The 24,885-nt window shown below is 46.1% G+C and overlaps 1 protein-coding gene across 2 annotated transcripts in view; it reads right to left on the bottom strand.

Moving 5' to 3' along the window:
- The window catches only part of LOC119436427 (large proline-rich protein BAG6-like), a 214,342-nt gene that overhangs the window by 3,807 nt on the left and 185,650 nt on the right, over positions 1–24,885 (bottom strand). For both annotated transcript variants that reach the window (XM_037703272.2, XM_037703275.2), the window contains 2 exons: positions 22,127–22,279; positions 13,082–13,189 (listed from right to left, as the gene is read on the bottom strand). In XM_037703272.2, the coding sequence (XP_037559200.1) occupies positions 13,082–13,189; positions 22,127–22,279 (261 nt within the window). The remainder of the gene's footprint in view (positions 1–13,081; positions 13,190–22,126; positions 22,280–24,885) is intronic.

Genomic DNA, 24,885 nt, shown 5'->3' with positions numbered 1-24,885 from the left:
GTGCCAAGGCATCTAACCAGGAGTGGCCAGGAGTGAGCGTGCGCTGGCAAGCGTGCGTGTGGTCTGACTTAAGTTTCAAGCGGTTCGAGACTTGAGTGTAACTAGTCAAAATTAGCGAGACCCGACAGCTAGGACACCGATAAGCCGGGTGGCCAAAATTTAATTCGCAGGCAGCCGCGGCTGAGCATGAGCAGACAATAGTTGGCTTCTTCTGTAAGTAGTTAAATTGTATCGAAATTCGAAAGCAGATTTTCGCTTACTTCAGCCTTTTCATGAAACTGCGTTAATAAATATACACAGTAACAGTAGGAAGAAGTGCACTGATCCAAACACCCATTTTTAATTGATGACAGCTATTGGCCAATAGCAGCCGTGTATGGGAATCCAAGCGCCCAGAAAAGAGTGAGAAGCTGGCTTTTGTTGAAAAGAGAGTGCTTGAGAGAAAGGGGACTTCGCGCTCTGCTTGCGAGCGCCACGCACTGTACACGACTGCAGAACTTAGCTGAGATGTTGACAGCAGCATATGCTATCCGCAGACTGTGTTTTTTCACCAAACCCAAGGGGTGATTCAGAGCCCCTTTAACACTGTACACCAGCCTTTACCATGATGTTTATTTCTTTAAGCACTTAGTCTTTGCATAGCGTAGTCATGCTCTCATATTTACATTAATTCATGCTGTGTTGACATCAGGTAGATTAATACAAAGTTCTGAGAGGATGAAACTGTGCACGTGAGTCACTAAAACAAATGTCTCCATCCTGAGAATGGAGGTGTGTCTGTTATGTCATCGCAAGTGTTGTATGTGCCAAATGTTCAATCATACTCTCTTGTTTAACTCTTTCATTGCCGCTAGAAATGTGCTCATTATTGGTGCTTTTATGTTGTATAACATTTAATTTTAAGTCGTATTAGTCACAACATATACCTTTATTCCATTAAACTGTACCCTGATCATTGGTGTTCTAAAAGGAAGAAAAACAAATAATTGCACAAAGAAGCACCTCAAGGAGCATGAATGGAAGTAATAATTTGATATTTTTAGTAACGTACATGAGACTAAAAAAAAAAAAAAAAGGGGGGGGGGGGGTTCGAAATATACAAAATATGAGACCTTGCACCTAGTTCCCAACTTCTGTAAGTTAGGCCAGGCAACAAAAATGTTATGCAGATTTGGTGGCATGAATATTAGGCATAGCTATGCTTTCCAAGTGTGAAGACCGGTAAGTGCCTATGGTGCAGGCAGGGAGCATTTGTTTTTACTCATTGCAAGCAAGTACCTGGCTCCCTTTTTTTTTTTTTTTTTTTTTTTTTCACTGCATTCTTCAGGCTCTCGAAGCAATGGTTGTCAGGTTGGGGAGCATGCACAAGCCCCATCATACTTGATTATGTATAGTGTTCAATCATTTTTTCTGTGTAAGTGAGCTGGCCTGGTCGTGCACCTTGAACTGGTGATGGAGCCTTCACATGCTTTGTACAGCATACTTGTACAGTAATGAATAAGGGCATTTCTACAGGCGATGTTCAAGAAGTAAATTAGACTGCTGGTCCAGCTTCTGTCAAAGGTTGGTCTGAAATCGACTGCGTGGTCTTGTGTGAGTGAAAACTGCACGCGACGGGAAGGATTACTTGTAATAAGTTGTACATATGCTGTCGAAACGCTTATAATAAAAGCAACCCACAGTGGAGAAAAAAAAAGTTGCACTTGATGCTAGCCAAACACAATCATCACAACACGCAGACATTGTTAAAACAGTGTAGACATCAGATAGAAACATTAGACAACCCAACAGAAGCTTCTGTGTCTTCACTGCTGCTGTCATTAAAAAATTATGTTGTCGAGCCCACCAAAGCTCAAATTTTGTGTTGTTTGATTGGGGAAGTGCTAGAAGGCACTGAAAATTGTCACATCTGACCAATAGTCAAAGTGCAGTCATTTCATACAGTTTCATGGCATTGCTCATGGAAGAATTCCAATGGCAATGCTTTCTTTGGGCCCAGTAAAGATACAGTTAAAATAAAAAGCTGCATATTTTCTTTTCAGCTGGCAAGACTATATTCCCATATGTTATGTACACGGAGCAGATTAACATTATGCAACCAACTTGCAGACAGGATGCCAAGGTATATTTACATCCGTTGTTTTGCTGTTGCCTGATGTGCATGCAGTGACAAAGCTCTGAACACCTCCGCACAGTGTGTAAAATAACTTTGTGCCTCTTGTCACAGGCTGTGGTCAGTGGTGGTGCAAGGCAAATTGCAAAACCGCAGCTCGACACCTTTGTTCACTTATTAATCTACTTTAAGTGTTGTGCATCAGTTGTGCGTTTAGTAGATTGTGAATAATTATTAATGACTTCTCCGGGGCAGCATGTCACTCCTGGCAGCCATGTAGCACTCACCTACTACCGGATAAGCAGGCTTGAGTGCACTGTTGTGCTAACAGTGTGGCCGATAAAAGCACGTTTGAGTTCTGTCTGCCAATGTGGGTGCCTTGGAGTTTGTTGTCACTGATTTCTGCACTTGCACCTCATGCTCTTTTGTATTTGTTTTACACATTCTTTAGACATTTCGCATATTCAAGAAGTCTTCGAGCGCAGTACATTCGAGCGCAGTATAGTGCTACATTTGTTTACATCAACATATAGTCACAGATCGTTGTTAGCGTAAAATGTTGTGGAAAAGGTGCATGCTGCTAGGAAACAATGTGAAAACGTAGCCAAAAATACATATGTGTGCATATGAGCCCCGTTGTTCCACCCTGAGACGAGTCAATATGAGCAGCCGAGCCACGTAACGGCAACTGTGGTCCAGATACATACATTATGTGCTGTTATTACTGACTCTCGCTTTTCTTTAACATTATCGTACTTACAGTTTGCGCGTGCCATAAAGCATTATTAGAGAAAATTGTGCTTGCAGAAGCGCTCACTTATAGGACGTGTTGTTCTCGTGCAAAAACTGCTGATGCCATTATTTGTAACTGAGCGAGCTGGTTGTTCATGCTGTGTTACGTTCGGCGACCAGCGGGAGGCTGAAAAGCCGTCCCGCCGGGAAAAGATCAGCGGCGCCACCATGTCTCTACACCTTACAAAGAGTACCTGTCTCGACACTATGGGAAGAGGAGACTCTTGGAAAAGTAGACGCGTTCTCACGGCCGCTCGACAGACCAGCTGGCCCATTCCAGGAACAGAGGCGTCAGTTCAAGTCAGGTGCGAAGCCACCTGTCCACGAGTGTCCCCTCCTTTATGTGGGGAAGTGAGAAGTGTGTGCCCGAGGGCACTTCTCCGAATGTGGTCGGGCAACGAAGGCGCCGGGGGATCATGCGCACCCTCGCCCTCTACGCAGACCATCGGTGACTTTCGACGCTCCGATTGGAGGATGGTGGGACCGCAGCTCGGACAGAGGGGTTTTAAGGGAGACTTTGGGGGCCATCGAGAGTGCTCTCCCATCTGCCGAGTGCTCTCCCATCTGCCCTGAGATGTAGCCAGTGCTTCGATGTGGGGTGCTCCGACCCAGTCAAGCTAGACTGATGAGACGTACCATCTTGTTCTCATACTCGTGATGTAAATAGTGTAAATAAACCCTGTACTCTTCGTTCTCAATGAGAACATGTTCCTGCCTTAAAGTCCGTCCTCAAAACCAACAACTGGTAGCAGCGGCTGCGTAGGCAAGACCCGCAGTTTGACGTCAAACTCGGATAGACCACGACACTCCCAGCTCCAACAACTGGTGAGCAGCGGTGAGATTGACCTCACGGATCTTGGGATGGACGTGGTGACCAACCGGTATCCTGATCAAGTTGGAGGCGACTTGGGAATGACCACCTCTTGCAACTGACTGGATACAGCGGAGAAGGACTGGTGATATGGTGCTGCTTCTGTGGGTAAGCGTTTGGTTTTGGCTGTAAGATTTACCAGGCTTTAATTTTCTCTGTGTTTGTAGAATTGAATCGCTGGGGATCTTTTACTTGTATTCTGATTCAGAATTCTCATTTGCGTGTGTATCGCAGCAAGTATTGTGTGACAGCAGAGCCAAAGCTTAAAAGTAGCGACCATGGTCCTGTTGAGTTTGACGAGAGCTGGCCTGTTGTGGTTGTGTGAAGAGCTCGAGGTAGACGTAGAGGAGGACTTAGCGGAAGAAGAGATTCGTAAAACCATTCTCCAAAGTGACAATGATTTGTACATCATCGAACATCTCGGTAACAAAATTCTAAGCAAAATACAGAAGCAGGAACCAATTAGGCAGAAACAGGAAAAAATTAGACAGGAACAGGAAGAAAAGAGGCAGGAATTGAAAAGAATATTGCAGGAGAAATACAGTCCGGAAGAAAGGGAAGCAAGCAGGGAGTATGTAGCATCGGTAGAGAGACACATTGGACATTTTCAGCAGTCAATTGAAGAAAGGGATCGGTGGCTTGAGAAATCTGCAAGTCGGAGGCAGCGAAAGTGGGAGGAAGTCGCTAGCAGGGTTTTGCCAAGAGCTGAAGAGGTTAGTACTTCTGAGGTTAGCAGCGAGTTCAAAGATGAACTTAAAGTGTTCGCTGCTAACGATGCCTTAGTGGCGACAAAGGCCGTTGAAGGCCGTAGTGAGAGCGACGAGGTGCTGTGCCAACAGAGCACTCTAGAAACAGCTAGGCCAGCTGAGAATGAATTGGCAGAGTCACTGTGTGTGGGCGTCGCAGGAGTTGTTAGCGAGGTCGTTAACGAGGAACAGGGCACTGCTGACCCGACAGACACGAGCACCCAGGTCGAGTCAGGGCTGCGTGCCGATGCGCAGTGCGAGCTGGACGATGCGGTTGTGGGCAATTCGCAGGATTGCGAGCTGTGTAGCTCAAAGGTAAACAACCGCATGGTTCAGGGATCGGTAAAGCTGTCTGCCAGTCTAGGTTGCCAAAAGAGGGATGATTTAGGCACGAATCATTCGGACTGTGCGGGTGAGACAGCGATTGAGACCGACGAGCTGTGTGCCGATGCACAGCGTGAACTGGACAATGCAGTAGAGGGCAGTTCGCAGGAGTGCGAGTTGCGTAGCTCGGATAAAGACAGCTGCATTGTTACAGGGTCGGTCGAGCTGTCCGCCAGTCGGGGCAAAGAGGAAGATGATTTATTAGTAAATCACTCAGACTGTGTGGGCAAGATAGTGATCCGGACCGAGGAGATATGTAACGGTCAGCACGAGGCGCGAGCAGATGACTCAAAAGTGAGTTCGAAGAAGAAGCACCGTAGAAGGAAGCGCCGTAAGGATCGGAATGCGGTAGAGAGTCCGACGCAGCCTAGCAAAATGATAGGCGTAAAGATGCATGAGCTGGGGCGCCAAGAAAAGAAAGGTGCGATCGGCGTTTTCGTTTAAAGCGTGTCCGAGTCGCCGGCGTAAAAGCATCAAAGGAGCATGCTCTGCACAAACGCGGACAAAGGGCACGGGGCAATTACAGGGTGTCTACCAAGTTGACATTTTCAGATTCCCTGAGTTTTCCAGGTTTTCCCTGAGTGATTTTGCTAAATTCCCTGAGTGAAACGGAACTTTCTTTTACATCAAGATGGGCTGACACCATGTTGCCTGATGCTGTCACTCTTTAGTAAGTATGTTAAAAAAAATGCTAAGCATCAATTGCGATAGCAAATTAGTAGAGAGCTATACGGAGTAAGGATAGTAGTTTTATCAGCTGTATAAACTTAGACATGCAGCAGCACCAGCAATGCGTCGAACTGTTGTCGACGCCGTCGGCGTTTTGCCCGCGTTCGTACCAAACGCGCACGGCGCTGGTGACTGTTGCCTGTGCCTCTGGGGGCGGCTCGGAAGTTTTCGACGAGATCAGAACGGGACACTCGTCGAGCAGCGCCCGAAGTCTTTAACACCTTCTCGCCTCACCACATTTTTATATAAATACACATTTGGTGGCGCAGCTAAACGTCGCCTCCCCTCCCTCCCTCCATTGCCGCAACTTTCGTTCCCTTTCAATTAAATTACAGCTAATTTAGGGACGGGCGAATAGTGGATTTGAGGTTCGAAGCGAATAGTGATTTGGTCAAATAGTTTCGAATCGAATAGTTTGAACAGTATAAATCACATATTACAGCAAAACCTAGTTAATTCGAATTTCACGGGATTGAAAAAAAAATGTCCGAATTATCAGGGTATGCAGAAAACAATAAGCAAATGCTTACTACGTCCGCACGATTTTATTAGTATAATGTATTAGCAAATCCTTTCGCTATTTAGCACAAAAGCAGTGCGGAAGCTGCAATTCTCGTCATCTCGTGACTGATTGGCTCTCGCAGCGGCGATCGAGGCCTCGCGACTTCCTTCGCAGCACGGCTGCGGCGCGCATGGGCCATCATTTGCGACACGCTTTGCACTACCGCGGGCACATCCCGATAATTTTTTCGCCAGTAAGCTCAACGCCAACGGATCGCACGTCCATCGTGATGTAGCCGGTGCGCTTCATCCTCGACAGCTTTGACCCGAGTCAAACCGAAACAACTGCTTGTCGCAACCGCGGCCGCTATCGACACGATTACGAACGGCGACTTTGCGGTGCTTAAGGGTATGGCCACGATAGAGGCAAAAACGCCCGCGTCATGCCGCGAGCGGCAACGCATCATGACGAGCGCGGGAAAAGCGGCAGGAATCGGGGGTTTTACAAAAGGCTTGCCGAGGGTGCCGAGAGCGACGAGGGTGACGTCACGGAGCCAATGGCAACCGGACCTCCGCCGCTCCGCGCCGGGTTATCAATCGACGATTGTCGTCTCTCGCGGTTCTATAGAGGGATTTTTGGACGCTGTCCCATCGTACCCTTTTCGCTCACGGTGATTCCGCGTTCCGAGAGCGCGCGAGATCATATCGCGCTGCCGCGCGGCGAGACGCGATTGCCACGGTGGACTTCGCGGCAAGGCGCTGACGCGCGGCACCTTGCCGCTAGTGTGGCCGTACCCGGCGGACGCACGCACCGAGTCAGAACGAAACTACCGTTCACTGCAACAACTTCAGACGAAATCGCGGTCGCTATCTGTGCGATCATGCATGGCCACTACGCAGCTCTTTAGGCACGCGGCCGACGTGCGTATTGAGTCAAAACGAAACTAAACGAAACCGCTGCGAAAGAAACCGCGGCAGCTATCGACGCGATGATGGGTGGCGACTATGAAATCCCGCGGCCAACGCGTTGTTATGCGCGACGGTAAACGCAATAAAGGCACAAATAGGCACGAAGCGTTCCGTCGTTGCTGTCATTCACGTACGATTTCCGCTGCTGACTATAGCTGTGCGGACTCCGCCGCTTCGTTTCGGTTGTGCGCTAGCGCCGTTTCTGCTCTTCGGCGTCGCACATTTCAGGCTCTTTAATGCAAAAACATATAGCCTTCGAGATTTATGGTTGATGTATGGCAGCCATGACGTGAAGCATAGCCTCCGAGATGTGCACCGACCGTCCGTGGCTTTTGGCTGCCTACTCGGGACCGCTGAATAATTCGAAAATATTGAATCCATGAATTCGAATCGAAGCGAATAACGAACATAGAATTATTCAATGAAATATTCGTCAATACCCTATATTCGCCCATCCCTACAGTAATTTTCCCTGATAGAGGCACAAATTCCCTGAGTTTTCCCTGAGTTTTTCCAGAATATTCAAAATCCCTGAGAATTCCCTGTTTTCCCGGTTTTCCCGGTTGGTAGACACCCTGAATTAGGTTCCCCGTCGTTCCGTCGTTTTTTACGGGGTGCAGCATGCAGGGTGAAAGAGCGCAAGGGCGCAGGACGAGGTGAAGTGATAGGGAGACACGACGCGGTCAACCGCGGTCGTTTTGAAAGCGTGTCGCCAGGACAGAAATTGGCAGGGGACTGTGAAGTCTCGAAAGAGTTGACGGAATGTCAGGCCTTTTGTTGTTCCTGGATGGCCAGAAAAGCTTTCAGGGCGCGACCACCTCGAGTGCGGCTCAAAATTAGGAGTCCGTCGTAAGCAATCGGAACGAGCTGAAAAAAAAAAAAGTAAAGGTTCCGCAGAAACAAACGCTTTGTTTTGTTTATTTTTCAGCATTTAAAAGTTTCGCGATTTGGCATTAGAGTTTCTTTCAATAAGTAAGTTTTGAGCTTTGTTTGTTTTCTTTTGAAAAGCTCCGAGGTTTGAAAGATTTGATTTCAGTAAAGCTTTAGTTTCGCGAAGTGTTCATTAATGAGTAGTTAGGCTTTGTTTTTGTTTAAGTTTTTTTTTTTTGTTAGTGACCTGAAGCGTCAAGGTCATCTGTTGAAAGCCCATTGTAGCGCGCGCGGGTATCAGTTAACCATAGTTAAAATTGTAAATTTTTCTATAATTTTCCTGACCAGCGGTTGTCAGCGCTGGCCGGTAGAGATTTTCCGGGCCGCGGAGGAGCTGTTACGTTCGGCGACCAGCGGGAGGCTGAAAAGCCGTCCCGCCGGGAAAAGATCAGCGGTGCCACCATGTCTCTACACCTTACAAAGAGTACGTGTCTTGACACTATGGGAAGAGGAGACTCTTGGAAAAGTAGACGCGTTCTCAGTAGGTGCGCGTGGTGTTTTCAGTGAGTGCATAATTTGCACTGAGAAACGTGCGTTCCATTAGCACGGGTCCTGTGTGGACGGAAGGAAACAGAATATTTACGACTGGTTCGCTCGTGTGTGTTCGGGGCGGCAGTGTTCTGTGTTTTCCAGTAATCGTGCGTGGAAGCAGTTGTTGGCAGACGCGTTTCCTTCTAAAATTTTTGTGAGTGCGTAAGTTACGCCCAGTTAGGTTTTGTTCTTTCAAGGCGTGTCCTGCAAAGACAATAGGGAAAGAAAACGTCTGCGTGAGACGCAAGTATGCGTTGTGATTAGGGAGCTCAAAATTGGCGCGATTTTGATTATGTATCCTTAGAGTTCACGAGGCTGTGCAGTGGCGCCAGTAGGTGCGATAAGTAGTCCACTGTGATAAGGGTATGAACAGGCTGTTCGTGAAGATAGGCTGCGGAAGTTATGCTGAAGCGTTGGTTGTTTATAGAGCCTCTGGTTCAGCTCTACGTATGCCTTTGCTCTCGTGCAGCGCGACAGTCGGGTTTCGTTGAACTCAAAGGAACGTGAGCGCTCGCTTTGGCGGCACAAAATTTTGGGGTCGAAATTTGCAATCCCCAGTTGAGTCACTCATTGAAATTTTGGTATGAGGCCTGGTGAATTAAACAGCTGATTCCGGGCGTTTGCACGCTGAGTGGTACTGTGTTGCCGGGATCGACTCTTCCATGCCGGTTGTTGTGAGATGGTTGGAGGCATTCCGAGTTTGCAGTTGTTGCAGAATGCCAAGCCATCTTCTTGGTCACCAGCCACTCTCTTCCTGACCAGCGGTTGTCAGCGCTGGCCGGTAGAGATTTTCCGGGCCGCGGAGGAGCTGTTACGTTCGGCGACCAGCGGGAGGCTGAAAAGCCGTCCCGCCGGGAAAAGATCAGCGGTGCCACCATGTCTCTACACCTTACAAAGAGTACGTGTCTTGACACTATGGGAAGAGGAGACTCTTGGAAAAGTAGACGCGTTCTCACGGCTGCTCGACAGACCAGCTGGCCCATTCCAGGAACAGAGGCGTCAGTTCAAGTCAGGTGCGAAGCCACCTGTCCACGAGTGTCCCCTCCTTTATGTGGGGAAGTGAGAAGTGTGTGCCCGAGGGCACTTCTCCGAATGTGGTCGGGCAACGAAGGCGCCGGGGGATTATGCGCACCCTCGCCCTCTACGCAGACCATCGGTGACTTTCGACGCTCCGATTGGAGGATGGTGGGACCGCAGCTTGGACAGAGGGGTTTTAAGGGAGACTTTGGGGGCCATCGAGAGTGCTCTCCCATCTGCCGAGTGCTCTCCCATCTGCCCTGAGATGTAGCCAGTGCTTCGATGTGGGGTGCTCCGACCGAGTCAAGCTAGACTGATGAGACGTACCGTCTCGTTCTCATACTCGTGATGTAAATAGTGTAAATAAACCCTGTACTCTTCGTTCTCAATGAGAACATGTTCCTGCCTTCAAGTCCGTCCTCAAAACCAACAACTGGTAGCAGCGGCTGTGTAGGCAAGACCCGCAGTTTGACGTCGAACTCGTATAGACCACGACACTCCCAGCTCCAACAGCTGCTGTACCGAATGCACCGTCTCTTGTTTGCCGTTTGACGCAGAGATAAACAGTGCATCTCTGAAATTGGATGTGCGTCAGCATAACAACACGTACAGACCCAGCCAGCTTTGTAGCGAATGCAACTGGCAGCGATTGGGCACAGTGACAAACAGATGTTGGCACAGCGCTGTGTCGCCGCTTGCTGCATATTGTGTACAGGCAGTACGAAGTGAAGAGTAGTTGATTTCAAATCACTAAGCCCAGAACTGAACTATAAACGCAGTTTCCTTCGTCATAACTGCTTACTTTTCAGTTCAGGTACGCTGGTAGCGGGTGCGCACATTTGACGGGACCAGGTCTAACTTTCGTTGAACAGGATCAACATTGGCTCAAGCTTCATGGGCACGGCTTGAGAGGGCTGAAGCTTGTGCTTTTCAACTTCATAGGCATGTTTTAACCGATTTTCCGCACGATTAATTATATACAGAAGCAATGGCGCTATCACGTTGTCGGTTCAAAGGCCGATCGCGCGAGTTCGGTCGAACGATGGTGAGCACGTTGATTTTATAGGTGCTGTCGACAGAAAAGCCCGACTCACTACAACTCGTGTTCGGCGGTTGCATTGTTGTCAGCCTGGTTTGATAAAATGGTCTCATCGACCCACCATCCTGAATAGTCGGCCAATCGGTGGTGTCAGCGTCTTGTCGGTCTCGTATCAACCCAGAGTTAGCACGCCTTAAATGAATACGTAAGTCAAGTCACCACCAACAATTAAGGGCGACGCTGCAAGAAGACTTCGTCAGCAACATGATGTACTAAAGTGGCGCCCAAGTGTGACCCCCGCAGGGGTTTTTCGATATATTTCCTGGCCATCAATGAAAGGCGGCAACTACGTGGCTCACAGGCAGCCCGGACGAAGCCTTGGCTGCTTTCTGTTTTAAAGCTGAGTTGCAGTCTTACGTTATGCACATTATCGGCACCCCACTGACACAGAACTACCAGTGGAGTTGCAACGTGGCACACGGCACAAATTTTTGCAGCAATGTGCGTCTGAGCGTTTTTTTTTTTTTTTTTCTGTGGGACTTTTCCTTGAGATGGGCATGGCCCTTCCAAAATGTTCAGTGACTAATCCGCTAGGACAGGGCGCGTGCGCCATTACGCCGTGAAAAAGGCAGATTGACACATCCTCAATCACATTTTGCTCCTCTATAACAAACATGCATAAAAACACACCTTTACTCTCTTTCGATCTCACAAGCCTTTTTCGAAAAGGAAACTTTTTGTGGGGAATATGGACACATTGTTTAGCGACATTTTAAAAGAAAATGCTTTTAAAATTTCCAAAATATGAAAATCCTTGAATGGCTTACAGGATATATTTCAGTGGGAAGCATACTGAAAATGTATTAAAATTTCAGCTATGAAATGAATGGTACAGCCTGAGATGTGTTCCTCGAATTAAAAACTTACTCTGGAAATAATAAATAAATGTAATTTTATACTTTTCGCAGTACTTTACAACATCGCAGGCATATCACAGGTCAGAAAAGTGTGCAGTGTTCCTCTGCTGCATCATGCTCAAGTTTCAGCACATTCTACGTTGCTTGTTTGCAGCAGGTGCATACCCACTCCAATAAACCTGATGCCGATTGGCACATGGTGCTTGTTTGCAATGAAGATGAGTACAAAGAATTACCAAATACTAGCGCCAGGGCAACATTGTAGAGTGTCGTAGAGTGAGTAGCAATATAAACCACTTCTTTTGATAATTCGCTGACTACTTGAAGCATTTTATGCACATTTATGAGTCGCCAAAGCACCACTCAAAGTAAGGCAAGTTTCAATTGTGATATACCACTCCAACTTACGAGCTGTGTCAAGGAAGTGGCCAGTGCAAAGCTCCTAGTAGAGTACAGCAGATGACGCGAATGATTTTTCCTTTTTTCTGTTTTTCACAGTTTCCGCTAAACGGCAACACTGTCCTGTGGTAGGACAAATGTTTCCAAGAAATCAGCAGCTAGGAGCTAATGGTGGAACGCATATTTCCTGCCACCCATTAAAAGCTTATTCAACTATGTAATTTAACATACCAAACTTCCCAGTATGTGTGTTAGGAGGGACGCCATATTGCAGGGCTCCAAATTAATATTGACCACCCAGGGCTCTTTAACGTGCACTTAAGCATGTCACTCAAATCATTTTTGCATTCAACCCACATTGGAATGCGGCTGCCAGAGCTAGGAATCGAACCTACAACCTTGTGCTCAGCAGCATAATAATGCCATAGCCATTGAGCCACCACAGCGTGTCACTGTTGTAGGCTATCTGTGGTTCTGTGCGTCCTTTCATGAAGGCCATTTGGCTGTACTGACATACAGAATGTCACGCTCATGTACAACCTGGTTTAAGCAAAATTTTTGTTCCCTGAGGCAGCCTTACAACCAATGGGTTAAGGGTTGTTTATTTCCACTGCCAACTTCACCTTATTGATGTTAAGATGCAGTCAATACGAACAAAGCTCAAATCATGACAACTCTAAATAATCAGGCTAATATTTTGTTATTTCTACTGAGAAGTACGATGACCATTAATACAGGATGTGATACCGAGAAACATTCACCAAATGAAATAACATCCATGATGCAGTTTTTGCAACAAATAGGAAAACAATCAGCAGCTATCCCACACTAAATTCAGAAAAGTCTTATGAAGCAACATGCTGGGTTTGAGTTTCACCACACCACCACTTTTGCAAGAGACACCAGTAGTGTAATACCTAGTGGACTGAAAGGCAACAATTTGAAGCATATTGTTTTTTTAACCTATGAATGCTACTATGACACTTTTTTTAACAAAGAGGGAAAAGAAAGAAGAGGCAAGGCCAGTGCATACGTGGCCCAGCATAAACACGATGGTACTTTGCAGTAGATAGGTAGGCATATGTGCCCAATGAATGAAATCAAAACAACTTAAGCACAGAAAAGGTCATATTTGAGGCCTACCTTTCTTCGCTTTGAAGGCATTCCACAGAAGTACGCATCGCTGAATGGAGGTTGTGCGGCCTGGCGTCGTTGCCTCTGGATGTCCCTTGTGATGATAGGTACCCATTCCTTTGTTTCAGAACAAAGATACACAGCTTTCAGCATAGATAGCAAATAATATACAGGGTGTTTCAGAGAACACTTTCAAAAATTCTTAAAGGTTGCCTGTGGCAGATAGCACAATTCTAGTTCATAAGCTGGTCTACTCGAAGAGGCGGACATTACATGCACAAGAAATTGAAATGCATAATCAAATAATTAACCAAAATCACTAGCTAAATTTTTAACTAATTACCTGATGGACCATATTGCAATTTACAAATAGTAGCCGTGGAGTTCGCAAGGCGATCACTTGGAACAATTCTCGGGATGACACCAGTTTCGAGATATTAATTCCCGAACATTGCGGAGAAATGCATTGGCGTTCTAGTTACTTCCTTAACAAAACGTCACTTTATGCACTGAAGCACAGAAGTAACTGGAACGCCAATGCATTTCTCCGCAATGTTCAGGAATTAATATCTCGAAACTGGTGTCATCCCGAGAATTCGTTCCAAGTGTAATCGCCTTGCGAACTCCACGGCTTCAATTTGTAAATTGCAATATGGGCCATCAGGTAATTAGTTCAAAACTTAATTTATGAATTTTTGTTAATTAGTCAATTATGCATTTCAATTTTTTGTGCATGTAATGTCCGCCTCTTTGAGTAGACCAGCTCATGAACTAGAATTGTGCTATCTGCCACAGGCAACCTTTAAGAATTTTTGAAAGTGTTCGCTGAAACACCCTGTATATATAATGTATGAAAAAAAAGTAATGCACGCAGAAACAAATACTGCAATTTTCTACAGCTTACATGCAAGAAAGCAAAAGCTTTTTCAGTGGTGAAAGCATGCCTTCTCTGGAATGTTATCCAAGATGCCAAAAAAATCTAATGCTTTTACTAAAATAAATAAAAGGTTTTCTTATTTCTGAGTCGATTTTGATGAAACTTGGGGGGTTTATGTATTTCCATCTGCTAACTTAAGATATACATTGAATTTTCTTACATAATGAATATATTTCTAGAAATTTAAGAAATTCATAACATACTTGGAGGTGGGCTAGTTACTAAACTATATATGGTGTAATATATGTCGACATATAAAAATTATGTTGAGTAATCGAAGTATGCAGTGATACAAGTATGAATGCTCTAGACTGATTGAAACCAAAGTTACAGCATGTCAAACTTTTTAAAATCTGGACTCATATTAAAACCCCCCAGGACAAATTATTACTTCTTTAATATTTCTGTCATATTACTTGTTTATATTATATGCCCACTGCAATCTCTATTTGTCTACCTTTCTGACAAACAAATAATTATTTTGATAGGATAAGTAGAACCAGAGATATCTTTACTCCAAAACGGTGGCGCCACCAGAAATGCTGTTTTGAGAAAATCAGTAAAAACATTCCACAGCCAGTTTATGATGATTACAACAGAGGCTAAATCAATCAAGGATGATACAGGGATCCAATCAAGCAAGAATAAATGCTCTACACCAATCTGGAGAAATGGGACGCATAAAGATATCTGAGCCAATTTTCAGCTCCCAAAAGCAGGGTCTCCCCTTAACTGTCCCGGTCTGCCTAAGCTGCTCTGCACAGTAGTATAGTGCTAAGAAAATAATAAAGGTGTTTTGTTAAAACTTACAAAAATTAAAGTTCATTACACTCCATTTTATCATAACTTGCATAATATATAGCAAGAAAAAGATAAATAAGGCAATGTTATATTGGTCTCAAGCTCCACGACTGGATAGGCTGGCACAACCACTGGTGTGGCATTCAAGATAGGCTTGATTGATTTATTCATGGGGTTTACAAGTCCCAAAGCAACACTGGGGCTGTGAGAGCTGCACTAGTGGAGGGCTCCGAATTATGACCACTTGTAATTCTTTAACATGCACCTTAATCTAAATACACGCGCATTTTTGCATGTCGCACTCACTGAAATGTGGCCACTGCAGCCGAGAATCGCGCCCGCGACCTCGTGGTCAGTAGCAGAATGCCATAGCCACTGTGCCACTACGACGGGTGTTGGCAAGATTGTGTGACTCGCACCACGTAACAATCCGTTACAAAACTGTGATTACTGTGACTTTTCCTGGACAAATTCAACAGCGAACATTGTACCTACAGATACTGTGCGCCGTAGAAAGGCTACACGCGTCATGTCACTGACCATGGCTGAGTCTTTCACAGAATATACCAAATAATTCCATAAACCGAATAGTAGATAATCAATTTGCAAATTGATTTATTCGAATGTTGACTATTCCAGCAGTGCTCCAGCCAGTTTAGATTTTTGCAGTAGGAATAGTAGTTCTGGAGCAGTTTAGGAGCAGCCACACCAGCCTTTTGGAGCAGTTCTAGAGCCGAAAAATTGGCCTTTTTGGAACACTACAGCAGTAATGTGTAACCATTTGCTGTAGCTTGTTATTACTGCAGAATCAGAAATGCTGCTTAACAATAAAGGAAAACACGGGGCCAACAGTGAACAGCAGCCAATTAAGCCAGGGACGATTTACCACACACGTTATGTTGCAATCGCTTTTATTTGCGTAGGTAAAAAAATTTAAACAAGCACATAACATTTTTTAATTCTAGCAAGACCAAAGCTATGTGGCCAGGTGTAAGATAGACAAAAAAAAAAAAAAATGCTCTAGAACAATTTGGGCCATTAGGCATAAGACAAAAAGTGTCTGCTAATGTTTTATAAGAATTCAAGATAACAGATGTTCTATGATATGTTTCACTGCAATACAGAAAATATGTATTGCGCTCAATAACGGAGTTTGAAGCTACGGCAAGAGACTGATGTGTGTCTATGAATGCCGTTCGGAATGAGATGCCACCACGCGGCTTGTTGCAAAGACGGCGATGACGGTCGTGAACAATGCTGGTACCACCCCATGCATCACTTTCGTTGCAAGACGGTTGTTGGCTTTCTGAGTGTCATGCAGCCTCTGTGAATAGATGTGAGCCAATTTGGTACCAAACCATAACTTTAGTCACCGACACCCAAATGACCCAACCGATTAGGCCTAAAGGCCAAGGCAGTATGCCCTTAATGGAAATTTACAGTTGGGCTGCAAGCAGTCGTGGAAAGCTTGCGCTAATATGTTCATATGAGTGGATAATAGGGGATCAGTGACGAAATCGCGCGTAGTTGTGTTTGCTGGCCTTTCAAGCACCATTCACGTCCACTAGACCAGCAGTTAACAGACAGTTCCGAACTGCGTGTGTGAATGTGTTAACCTGCGTGTATTAACACATGTATCTGATACGATCTGCGACCCTTCCGGTGGTTAATCTGTCTTATCTTCGCACATACGATATCATGCTTTCAATGTGCTGCTTCCTTCACCCTTTCCTCTGTCAGCGATGTGTATAAGAATTGTTTCCATCGGCGCTGTCGACCTGGACGAACCTTGTACTGACGCAGACTGAGTGCTGTGGAAGGGCTGCTTGCAAGGCCTGGTGTTTCACCCAATATTCCAAAAATGGAATAGCAAATACAGTCAACGACCGACTTTCTGGACGCTCAATTTTTAGGACATGCTCAATAATTCGGACGCCTTCGTGGCACCACCACGTATGACATAGAGTCAATGTATAAGAAGGTCTGAAATTTCGGACGCAAAAACCTTCACCGTCTGATTTTCCGGATTCTTAGCCATGACTGCAGGTCCGAAACGGCATTCATTGAAGCCACCACCGCCGCCATTTTGATTACCTCGCCGCCTCAAACTGCCACTCTCGCATGCAGATCCGCTGGCAGCCGTAGCCACCACCGCAGCACCGCTAAGCCTAGCTACTTCAACGTTCTCTACCATGCTTCTTTCTGTTCGGTGCAGTGTCTTTCATCGAAACAATTCGCCACTGTTAACAATGACGCCGACTCTGAAGACACGACGTGTTGCATGATGCCGGCTTCCGAAAGTCAGCTTCGCCTCACCGCAGAAATGTTACACGGTGAAGCATAGCAAGAGCGGAAATGGGCAATGGTTATGGGATATGGTATGTATTCCTTAACTCTTTCCGTACCGCGCCCATTGGGCATCGTTAGCCCTCTATCGATGGTTTGAACCGCCGCTTTTGAGACCTTCCGCGCCACTCATGGACATACTGCGCTATCGGACGTGAAGGAGGAGCACTATATTTTAGTTTTCTAAGCAGTTCGCTTTTTTCCCGCGAGGCAGTGATCTTTAAACGCGCTCCGAAGTTTCATGATCGTCAAAGGAGAACGAAAACATGGCCACCCGCTATCTATGGTTTGAAACGCCGCTTTCAAGACCTTCCGCGCAGCTCACGGACACACTGCGCCATCGGACATGAAAGAGGCGAAACTATATTCTTGTTTTCTAAGCAGTTCGCTTTTTTCCCGCCAGGCGGATTTTTAAACACGCTCCGAAGTTTCGCGATTGTCAAAGCACAACACAAAACTGTCTGGCTCCGGAAACGGCGCGCGTGCGTCGAGAGATTGCAGATATCGCGATTCCGCTGCCTCTGCGGCTGATCTTATCGATACATTGAATAGCAGCGAGTCATCGAGAATGCTGACTTTTCGTCGGACTTTGAGTCTGAAAGCGACAACGCAAACCAGCCCGGAACATCCAAGTGCTTGAGTTAAATTTTTGTAGCGGAACACCCGCTAAATGAAAAATAGTGAGATAGTGTCGAATAGACGGCAATACATTTTGTATATCTCATCATTTTCGTAACATTTCTTTCTTAGTAGATACCAAGCGCGTCTTTACAAACTTTGTTCAATTTTATCGCACAATCTTGATTTTAACAATTTCGATCTTTTTTATGACATATATCTCGTTAATAAAACTTTTATGCTTGAAAAGTGCATTCATTTTGCTTTCTGTTTATGTATTACATTAAATATTGAGTGCAGTAGTTCCTTCAGAAAAAAAAAAAAAAAAACATTGCCGTAACATACAAAAAACGCTTTTTCCCCATGGTAGGAAAAGAGTTAATTATACACGCGTGCACCTGCCGTCTCCTATCACAGTACAAGCACCGATACACTTCAGTGCACTGGCAGGCCTTCAGAGCTATTTCAGACGTGCCTGCGGTGATTTGAGCCCTTGGGCACAGCAAAAGGCATGCATTAATTTTTTTTGGACTCCCCAATTTTTCAGATGTTGACTGCAATTGATTTGCGAATCGGTTTATTTGAATGTTCGCTCGATTTATATTTGTACGTTTGAGTACTCACACCCGTACTGAAAACATTCTATCGCCTTGTAAGCAAGCGCAAATAACGCACTCTCTCGAAGTTGGTGCAAATGGTACTTGACTGGCCACAATTGGCACAGTTGAACCACCACTGCTATTCGATTCGTATTCACATATTCGGGTAGTTACACACCCCTACTAGCAATTCATATACAGCAGAACCTCATTTTTACGTTCTGGAAAGAAGAAGAGAGAAGAAAAAGAAAAAGGGAAAATATGCACGAAAAAAATACTAACCAGGAAAACATGCAATCCAAAGTCACTAAAAAATTTGACAGACTCAACTGTATTTGATGTCTACATAATGTGAAGTGTTGCGCGAATTGTTGCAGCACGAGATGCCGTTGTGTGCCAAGCTGGTAGGCCCGAATGGCTAGAGACGCATGTTGTTCTTGCAGCTTCAGGCAAGCTTATGTTTCTGCTCCTCGAGTTCGGCTTGGGTCAGCAGCTTCTTCGAGCAGGAAATTTTGGCGGGAAAGGATGTTTTGACGTGCCCAGCGAATTGCTGCGGTACGAGACGCTGATGCGCATCTAGCTGGTGTGGCCCAATTAACCCGAGATGCATGTTGTCATTTTCCTATTGCCCAGTATTTTAAGGCGGGGCGGGAAATAAAAACGAAATTGAGCTGGTGGGCGATGCCGGAATACGATGTGTAGAATGCTGCCAGAGCAAAACATGAGGCTCATTTTGCGCAGTTTGTGGTGCTTTTGGGTTATTGCCAATTAAAAGCTTGCAGCAGGCTTCCAACAGCACTACACCCCATGCGATGTGAAACAGACAGGTGAAGATGTTTATCGCAATAGGGTTGGCGGCGATAGCTGTCAATGCGGTGTACAAGGACCTGGGAGATTCATTGGTACCTATATACAGTGGAATCTCGATGATACAATCACAGCTAATACAAATTTCCAGATGATACGAATTTTTCTGTGGTCCCGGTCGAGCCCCATTACTTTGCAACATGCTAGAGAACGGTTGTTACGAATCGATTTTCGACCCACGTCGGTTGATACGAATAAACGCCACCCCACCGACAGCCGCGAAAGAACAGCGCGTAGCCACGCGCTTTCTCCCTTTCTCTTCTGGTACGGAGGCGCGGAGGCGGCGCCGGACAGCACGGAGGCCGCAGAGCAGTTTGAAGGGGTGGCACTTTTGTTGCTTTTGTGCTTTTCCTTTTGTGCTTCGTGGGGAAGCGCGGCCGCCGCAGCGAGCGGAAGTTCATGTGGTCTATCGCTTCAACGGAAATTGAGCGGCGTAAGCACAGCACATACAAAGGTCAGAGCCGTGTGGAGATCGCTTTCAAGATACGGTGCGCGCGACAACACCAACACCACGGCACAGGCACAAAGTACAAGAACGCATTTGTTGGCACAGTAGAAGCCCCCCCCCCCCTCCCCGCCTTCCCGCTTTGCTCCTTTCGCGTGGGAGATTGCGTCGCCAGTTACCCTTGCGCCCGGTTGCAAGATACGCATTTGGTGCCACAACACAGTGTCCCTCCCTCCCTCCCTTCTATACCCTCACGGCCTTTCGCGCGACAGAAGTCGCGTTTGCTCTCTGCTGTGCGTTCGCTCTCCGCGAAGGCGCGCGTCGCCCGCGCGCTTTCACTCGCACATATGGCGCGCGGCGACGATGTTATCGCCCTTGGACTCGTGCTCCACGTCTCATGCTCCTCCTTCGCATCGCCTTCGTTGATCTCTTCTTTCATCGGTGGGCGCACCTCGTTGAGAAGCGTGCTCGCTACCGGCCTTGTCGGCGAGATTTTCCCACGGAAGCCGCATTATAACCGGTATTTCGTCTCACGCGGCTGCACTGTAAGCGGTATACAGTCGAATCTCGATAATTCTAACCCGAAGGGGCCCGAAAATTTGTTCGAATTAAAAGAAGGACATACTTTTGAATTATTCGTGCACCATAGCACGATGCACGAACGGTGCGAGTCGTGAAATATCGAGCGAGGGCCTCGAAACTGCCCACACCGGCCAACGCTGGCTTCCCGATAACAGCAGAACGCGAAACTTCAGGGTGCAGAGACTGTGGAAGGTGAGGGAGGAGGGCAGCAGGGAAGTGGATTTGGCTGCGGCAACTCCGCCGCTTCGGTGGCAGTGGCTTAGGTGACTCCTCTCGCCCTCCCTCTCAACTCCCTCATAGCTCCCTCCCCTTCGACTGTCACCGTGCATGCCCGCGCCGCCGCTCCAGCTGGCCCGGCGTCAGCTCCCTGAAGTTTCATTTTCTGCCGTTATCGGGAAGCGGGCGTTTGCCGGCGTGGGCAGTTTTGTCGGCCGGACTGAGACACCGCCGCTGCTTCCCTCTGCGCCACAGCCACAGCGTGCAAGGTCAACACGTGACTAGAAAATAGAGGAAGCATAAAGGAGAAGGGTTCACTGCCATTTTCCCCGCGTGGCTGAGACGTCGGCCCGTACACGGCGCAACGCAGAAACGGCGACCTTGCCATTTGAGAGAGGGTAAAATTTGCGCCGCGTTCTTTTTTTGCTTTCTTAATTTTTTCTGTTCGCGTGCAGCATTGAGGTGTCTCTCCTAAGCGTTTATGGCGGTGCCGGAGCAATGCCAGTCGGAATCGCCGCCCCGTGATTTGGCGCACTGCTGAGAGCATTGTCGGTGCATGGTATGTTCGAATTAACCGTCGCAAATGCTTTCGCGTTCGATTTACTGGGCGTTTTTGCACAGCCACGCGTCTGTGCTGGTCGCTCTGCTGGCTCAGCCGCCGCTGCTGTTGATCACGCGTTCGTATGATCCGCAGCGGAGTGGCAACGCTTTCGGAACAGTCGATTTTTTTCGTATTGTGAGCAATGTATTTCGGCCGGGAAATGTTACAAATTCGTATTGCACCGAAATTCATACCAGCCGGGATCGTATCACCGGGGTTTTACTGTAGGCAGCATCGGAGTTTTCCCCGAGCTAAGGCGGTCAAGACAATACATTTGGGCTCTATGGCGACTGGGTTGGGGATTCGTCACTATATTTAAAGTGTTAGTATGTTTTAAGTGGGTATGTTCTAAATATGAAAAAACATTTTCCGCATATGCTTATAACGAATATTGGATATAATGAAGGCATTTTCGTGTCAGATGTTTGTTATGACGAGGTTTGACAGCATAACACAAAGAAGGCAACAAGCTGTGATCAATTTGGTTATTTGAGCCAGTGAATAATCCTGCAGCACCATTTGAGCTAGCTGTTTCACAAGAAATATTTTGCATACAAATTTGTAGCCAACACATTCCGTCGACGAGATACATGAAATGAACACATTTGAGCATTATTTTACTTGAACCTATGTGTTAAGCATCTTTTGAGATGAAGTTCGAAGGAACAGTGTATTGTTGAGGAGCTGCTTTGGTTTTTACCACTGCAAAGGTTTAGAGTACTTTTCAAAGCATAGCATCATAACTTTGAAATGAAGCACACTTCATGAAAATTATACCGCACAATTATAATGTAAAAAAGAAAATTGTGCAAAAAAAAAAATGTCAACAGAAAAACTTGTTATACATTTTTCTTTGCAGATTCCTACAAGACTTCCAAGGGGAACTTTGTTTTGTTTATTATACTCATTATTTTATACATCTCATCATTATAATGAGGTTCAAATGCGCACCAGTATTTTGTCATGCAAATAATCATGCAAGAAAAAAGTATGCTATTCGAGATTATTTCATGTCTTCAAAGCCAAGAAAATTAGTCCTTACTGATGGTACAGAGGCATGCCAGGATTCTGAACCCAAGATGACAGGGAGTGGTTCCTCTTCAATTGGGGGTGGTACCGGACGATTCTCTGGAGTTATGCTTGCAGCTCCCCCATTGTTTAGACTTTGAGCACTATGCACAGCGCAACTCTGATCCTGTAAAAGAAGAGAAATAGTGATACTTTTGCCATTTACCTCTAGAGAAAAAATATTCATGAACTTTTAGCCCAGCAAAAAGTAAGATGAAATGCATGTACATCTTGTCCCCGGGCTGGCTGGCATCAGTGGCTACTTGCATTGTAGTCAGCCGATTTGTGATCAACATCAAAAGACAGCATGTAATTTTTGCAGACAGCAATACACTGGTAACAACTGAAATGCGACAAAGGTAATATCTCAGTGCATTCAAAAGTATTGGCTTGCAAAAACAAAATCCGTTACTTTCATATCTGTTACAAGGCTTGAATATACAGTAGACTCCCATTAGGATGAATCCAGTTAATTAAGCCGAATTTTTGGATTGAACATTTGATTGGTTAAGCTGAAAACCTACAGCCACTACCGACACCTGCCACTCTGATAGGAGGCAACTCTGCTAGATACACGAGAAGTAAATGTTATTTGTGTGGACATAAACAGCTGCACCAGCGTCAACAATGACATAGAAACCTGCAGGGCTGACACCATAGAAACAATAATCGAGGAAGTCCGTGAGGTTGTGGGGATTGAGGAATGCGCCGACGCCATTGCGCGGACTTCACCTGTCTGCCGCTCCCTGCCTATCCCCGCCCACTCCCAACCGGTTTCAGCGGTGGCGCTCCACTCGCGGTGGTTTGCTGTGGGGGCGAGGCGCTGACGTGACTACGCGGCCGCGTTCGGCTGCAAGTTGCTGAGCGTGGCTCTCTTATCTCTGGGACCAGCGCAGGGTACGTACATGCTTCCCTCATGTCTGCCAACACCTTTGTGACTAGGACTTGAGCTCAAGCACGGTGCCTTTGCCCGTGCGGGGAGCGCGTACTTTGTGCTGATCCTTTCCTGAAGCTAAGCCGAAGAGCGGTGCCTAGTGCTCGCGCGAGGTCGTACCACGCTGAGCCGCACTTGCCGAAGGAGATTGCCCGAGCTCTCGTGAGTTGGCCCCTTGGTTATCGCCAGAGCAAGTAGCATAGCCGCCGGGACTTATCCTAGCGCCGTGTCCCAGCTTGAGCCTGTGCTCTTGCAGCGATGCGCTATGGGTGCCCGTTTCTGTATTTTCGCCCTTGGTGCCCTTTGGCTCCCCGTCGCTTGGGTGTTTGTGCAGTGCTGCCGGAGACAATAAATGGTTTCCGTTAACTCAGGTCAATACTGTGTTCTTGCGTGAGTCGCTCGGTAGCCCCTTGCGGCGTGAGCTCGCGCGCAGTGGTGCTGGAGGCGACAGCTAACGCGGCCTTGTGGCTCGCTAAACTCGAACCCGCAAGTGGCCGCGGTGGTCGGTCTCCTGTTACACTAAGACCCCACAAGGTGCATCTGCAATTTGACAATTTTGGCGAGGACACTGCCCAGGAGCCACAAGAACCAGCTTCAAATATGACGCACTAATAATGCCCTGAATGTTTTAATGCATATTTTTTTTTAAACATGAGTCCAATGAAGATATTTCGAGTAATGTGAAATTTTAGCTTTTGGGAAAGCACTAAGATTTGCACTGCACAGGAAGCAACAATTACTCAATAGCTTAATTAAGTAAGAGTGCATAACGCAACACTTGTATCATGCAACTCCAATAAATGTCTCTTTTTAAATCTGCCTTTTGATTTTAATGCTGTTCGTGTTGTGGATATTTGGGTGCACCAGGAGTAGCAGGTCTTGAGTTCTGTAGATCTCTCCTGTTGTGATGAGCTTCAGATGAGATGAACTGATTTTCACGGTTCCTTCGAGTTCATCTAAGTGGGAGTCTACTGCATTGAATTTTTTTTTTGCAATTTTCGTAATGTACATTTTTTTGTCACCCTGCAATCTTGTGACAAGCTTTTCTCAGCTTTCCCACATACAATTTTGACTTTGCTTATCTTCTTTAAAAGATGAATGTTCGGTCATTGCAATAAGGCTATGAAACATCAACCCGGAATATTGTAAATTTACAAAAGTACAACAAATGCCATTTTATTGTTTCGCAAATATGAATTTCAAAAATTCATACTTTTGTGATAGGAAGGCAAGAACCAGAAAAGAAGCGATCTAACTGAACTCCTTGATGTCTGTAAAAAAAGAACTGCATTTAATTTAGAAAGAATTGTGAGTCAATTGAAACCCTATATGAACATAAAATTCATATTTGGGATGAGCACACTAAAATATTGACATATGTAATTGTTTATCTTTTACTGGTTACCGGGTTTCACCGGCTAACAGATGTTAAATGTTATCGCTCAGCGCTAGACGCACCTTTCGGTATTTGAAGTCCCTTGAATGTTATCGCTGGTTCTATTTGTTGTCTGTTGTCACCGCACCCTGTCTAAACAAGATGACACGCATTGTGTAGTACTTTCTGGAAGGCACGTGGGGGCACCAGTGATTATGCTGGAACCTTCAACGAGTCATGTATAAAAGCTGACGCGGTTGACCTGCAGATCAGATTTTGAGGATCGCCGACTGCTCACCGCTATCATACTTTGGAAGCCACTTCACCCAATAGAGAGTTAACGTTTTGAAGTCATGGCTTTGACAGTGTGTTATTCTATGCCGTCATGACAACATGACAATATGCTATCCTTTACTTCTTTGTT

Source organism: Dermacentor silvarum, chromosome 1, assembly GCF_013339745.2.
Source record: "Dermacentor silvarum isolate Dsil-2018 chromosome 1, BIME_Dsil_1.4, whole genome shotgun sequence".
NCBI classification, from domain to species: domain Eukaryota; kingdom Metazoa; phylum Arthropoda; class Arachnida; order Ixodida; family Ixodidae; genus Dermacentor; species Dermacentor silvarum.
Note: the sequence above shows the minus strand (reverse complement) of the source record. Positions and strands in the feature narration are given on the sequence as shown.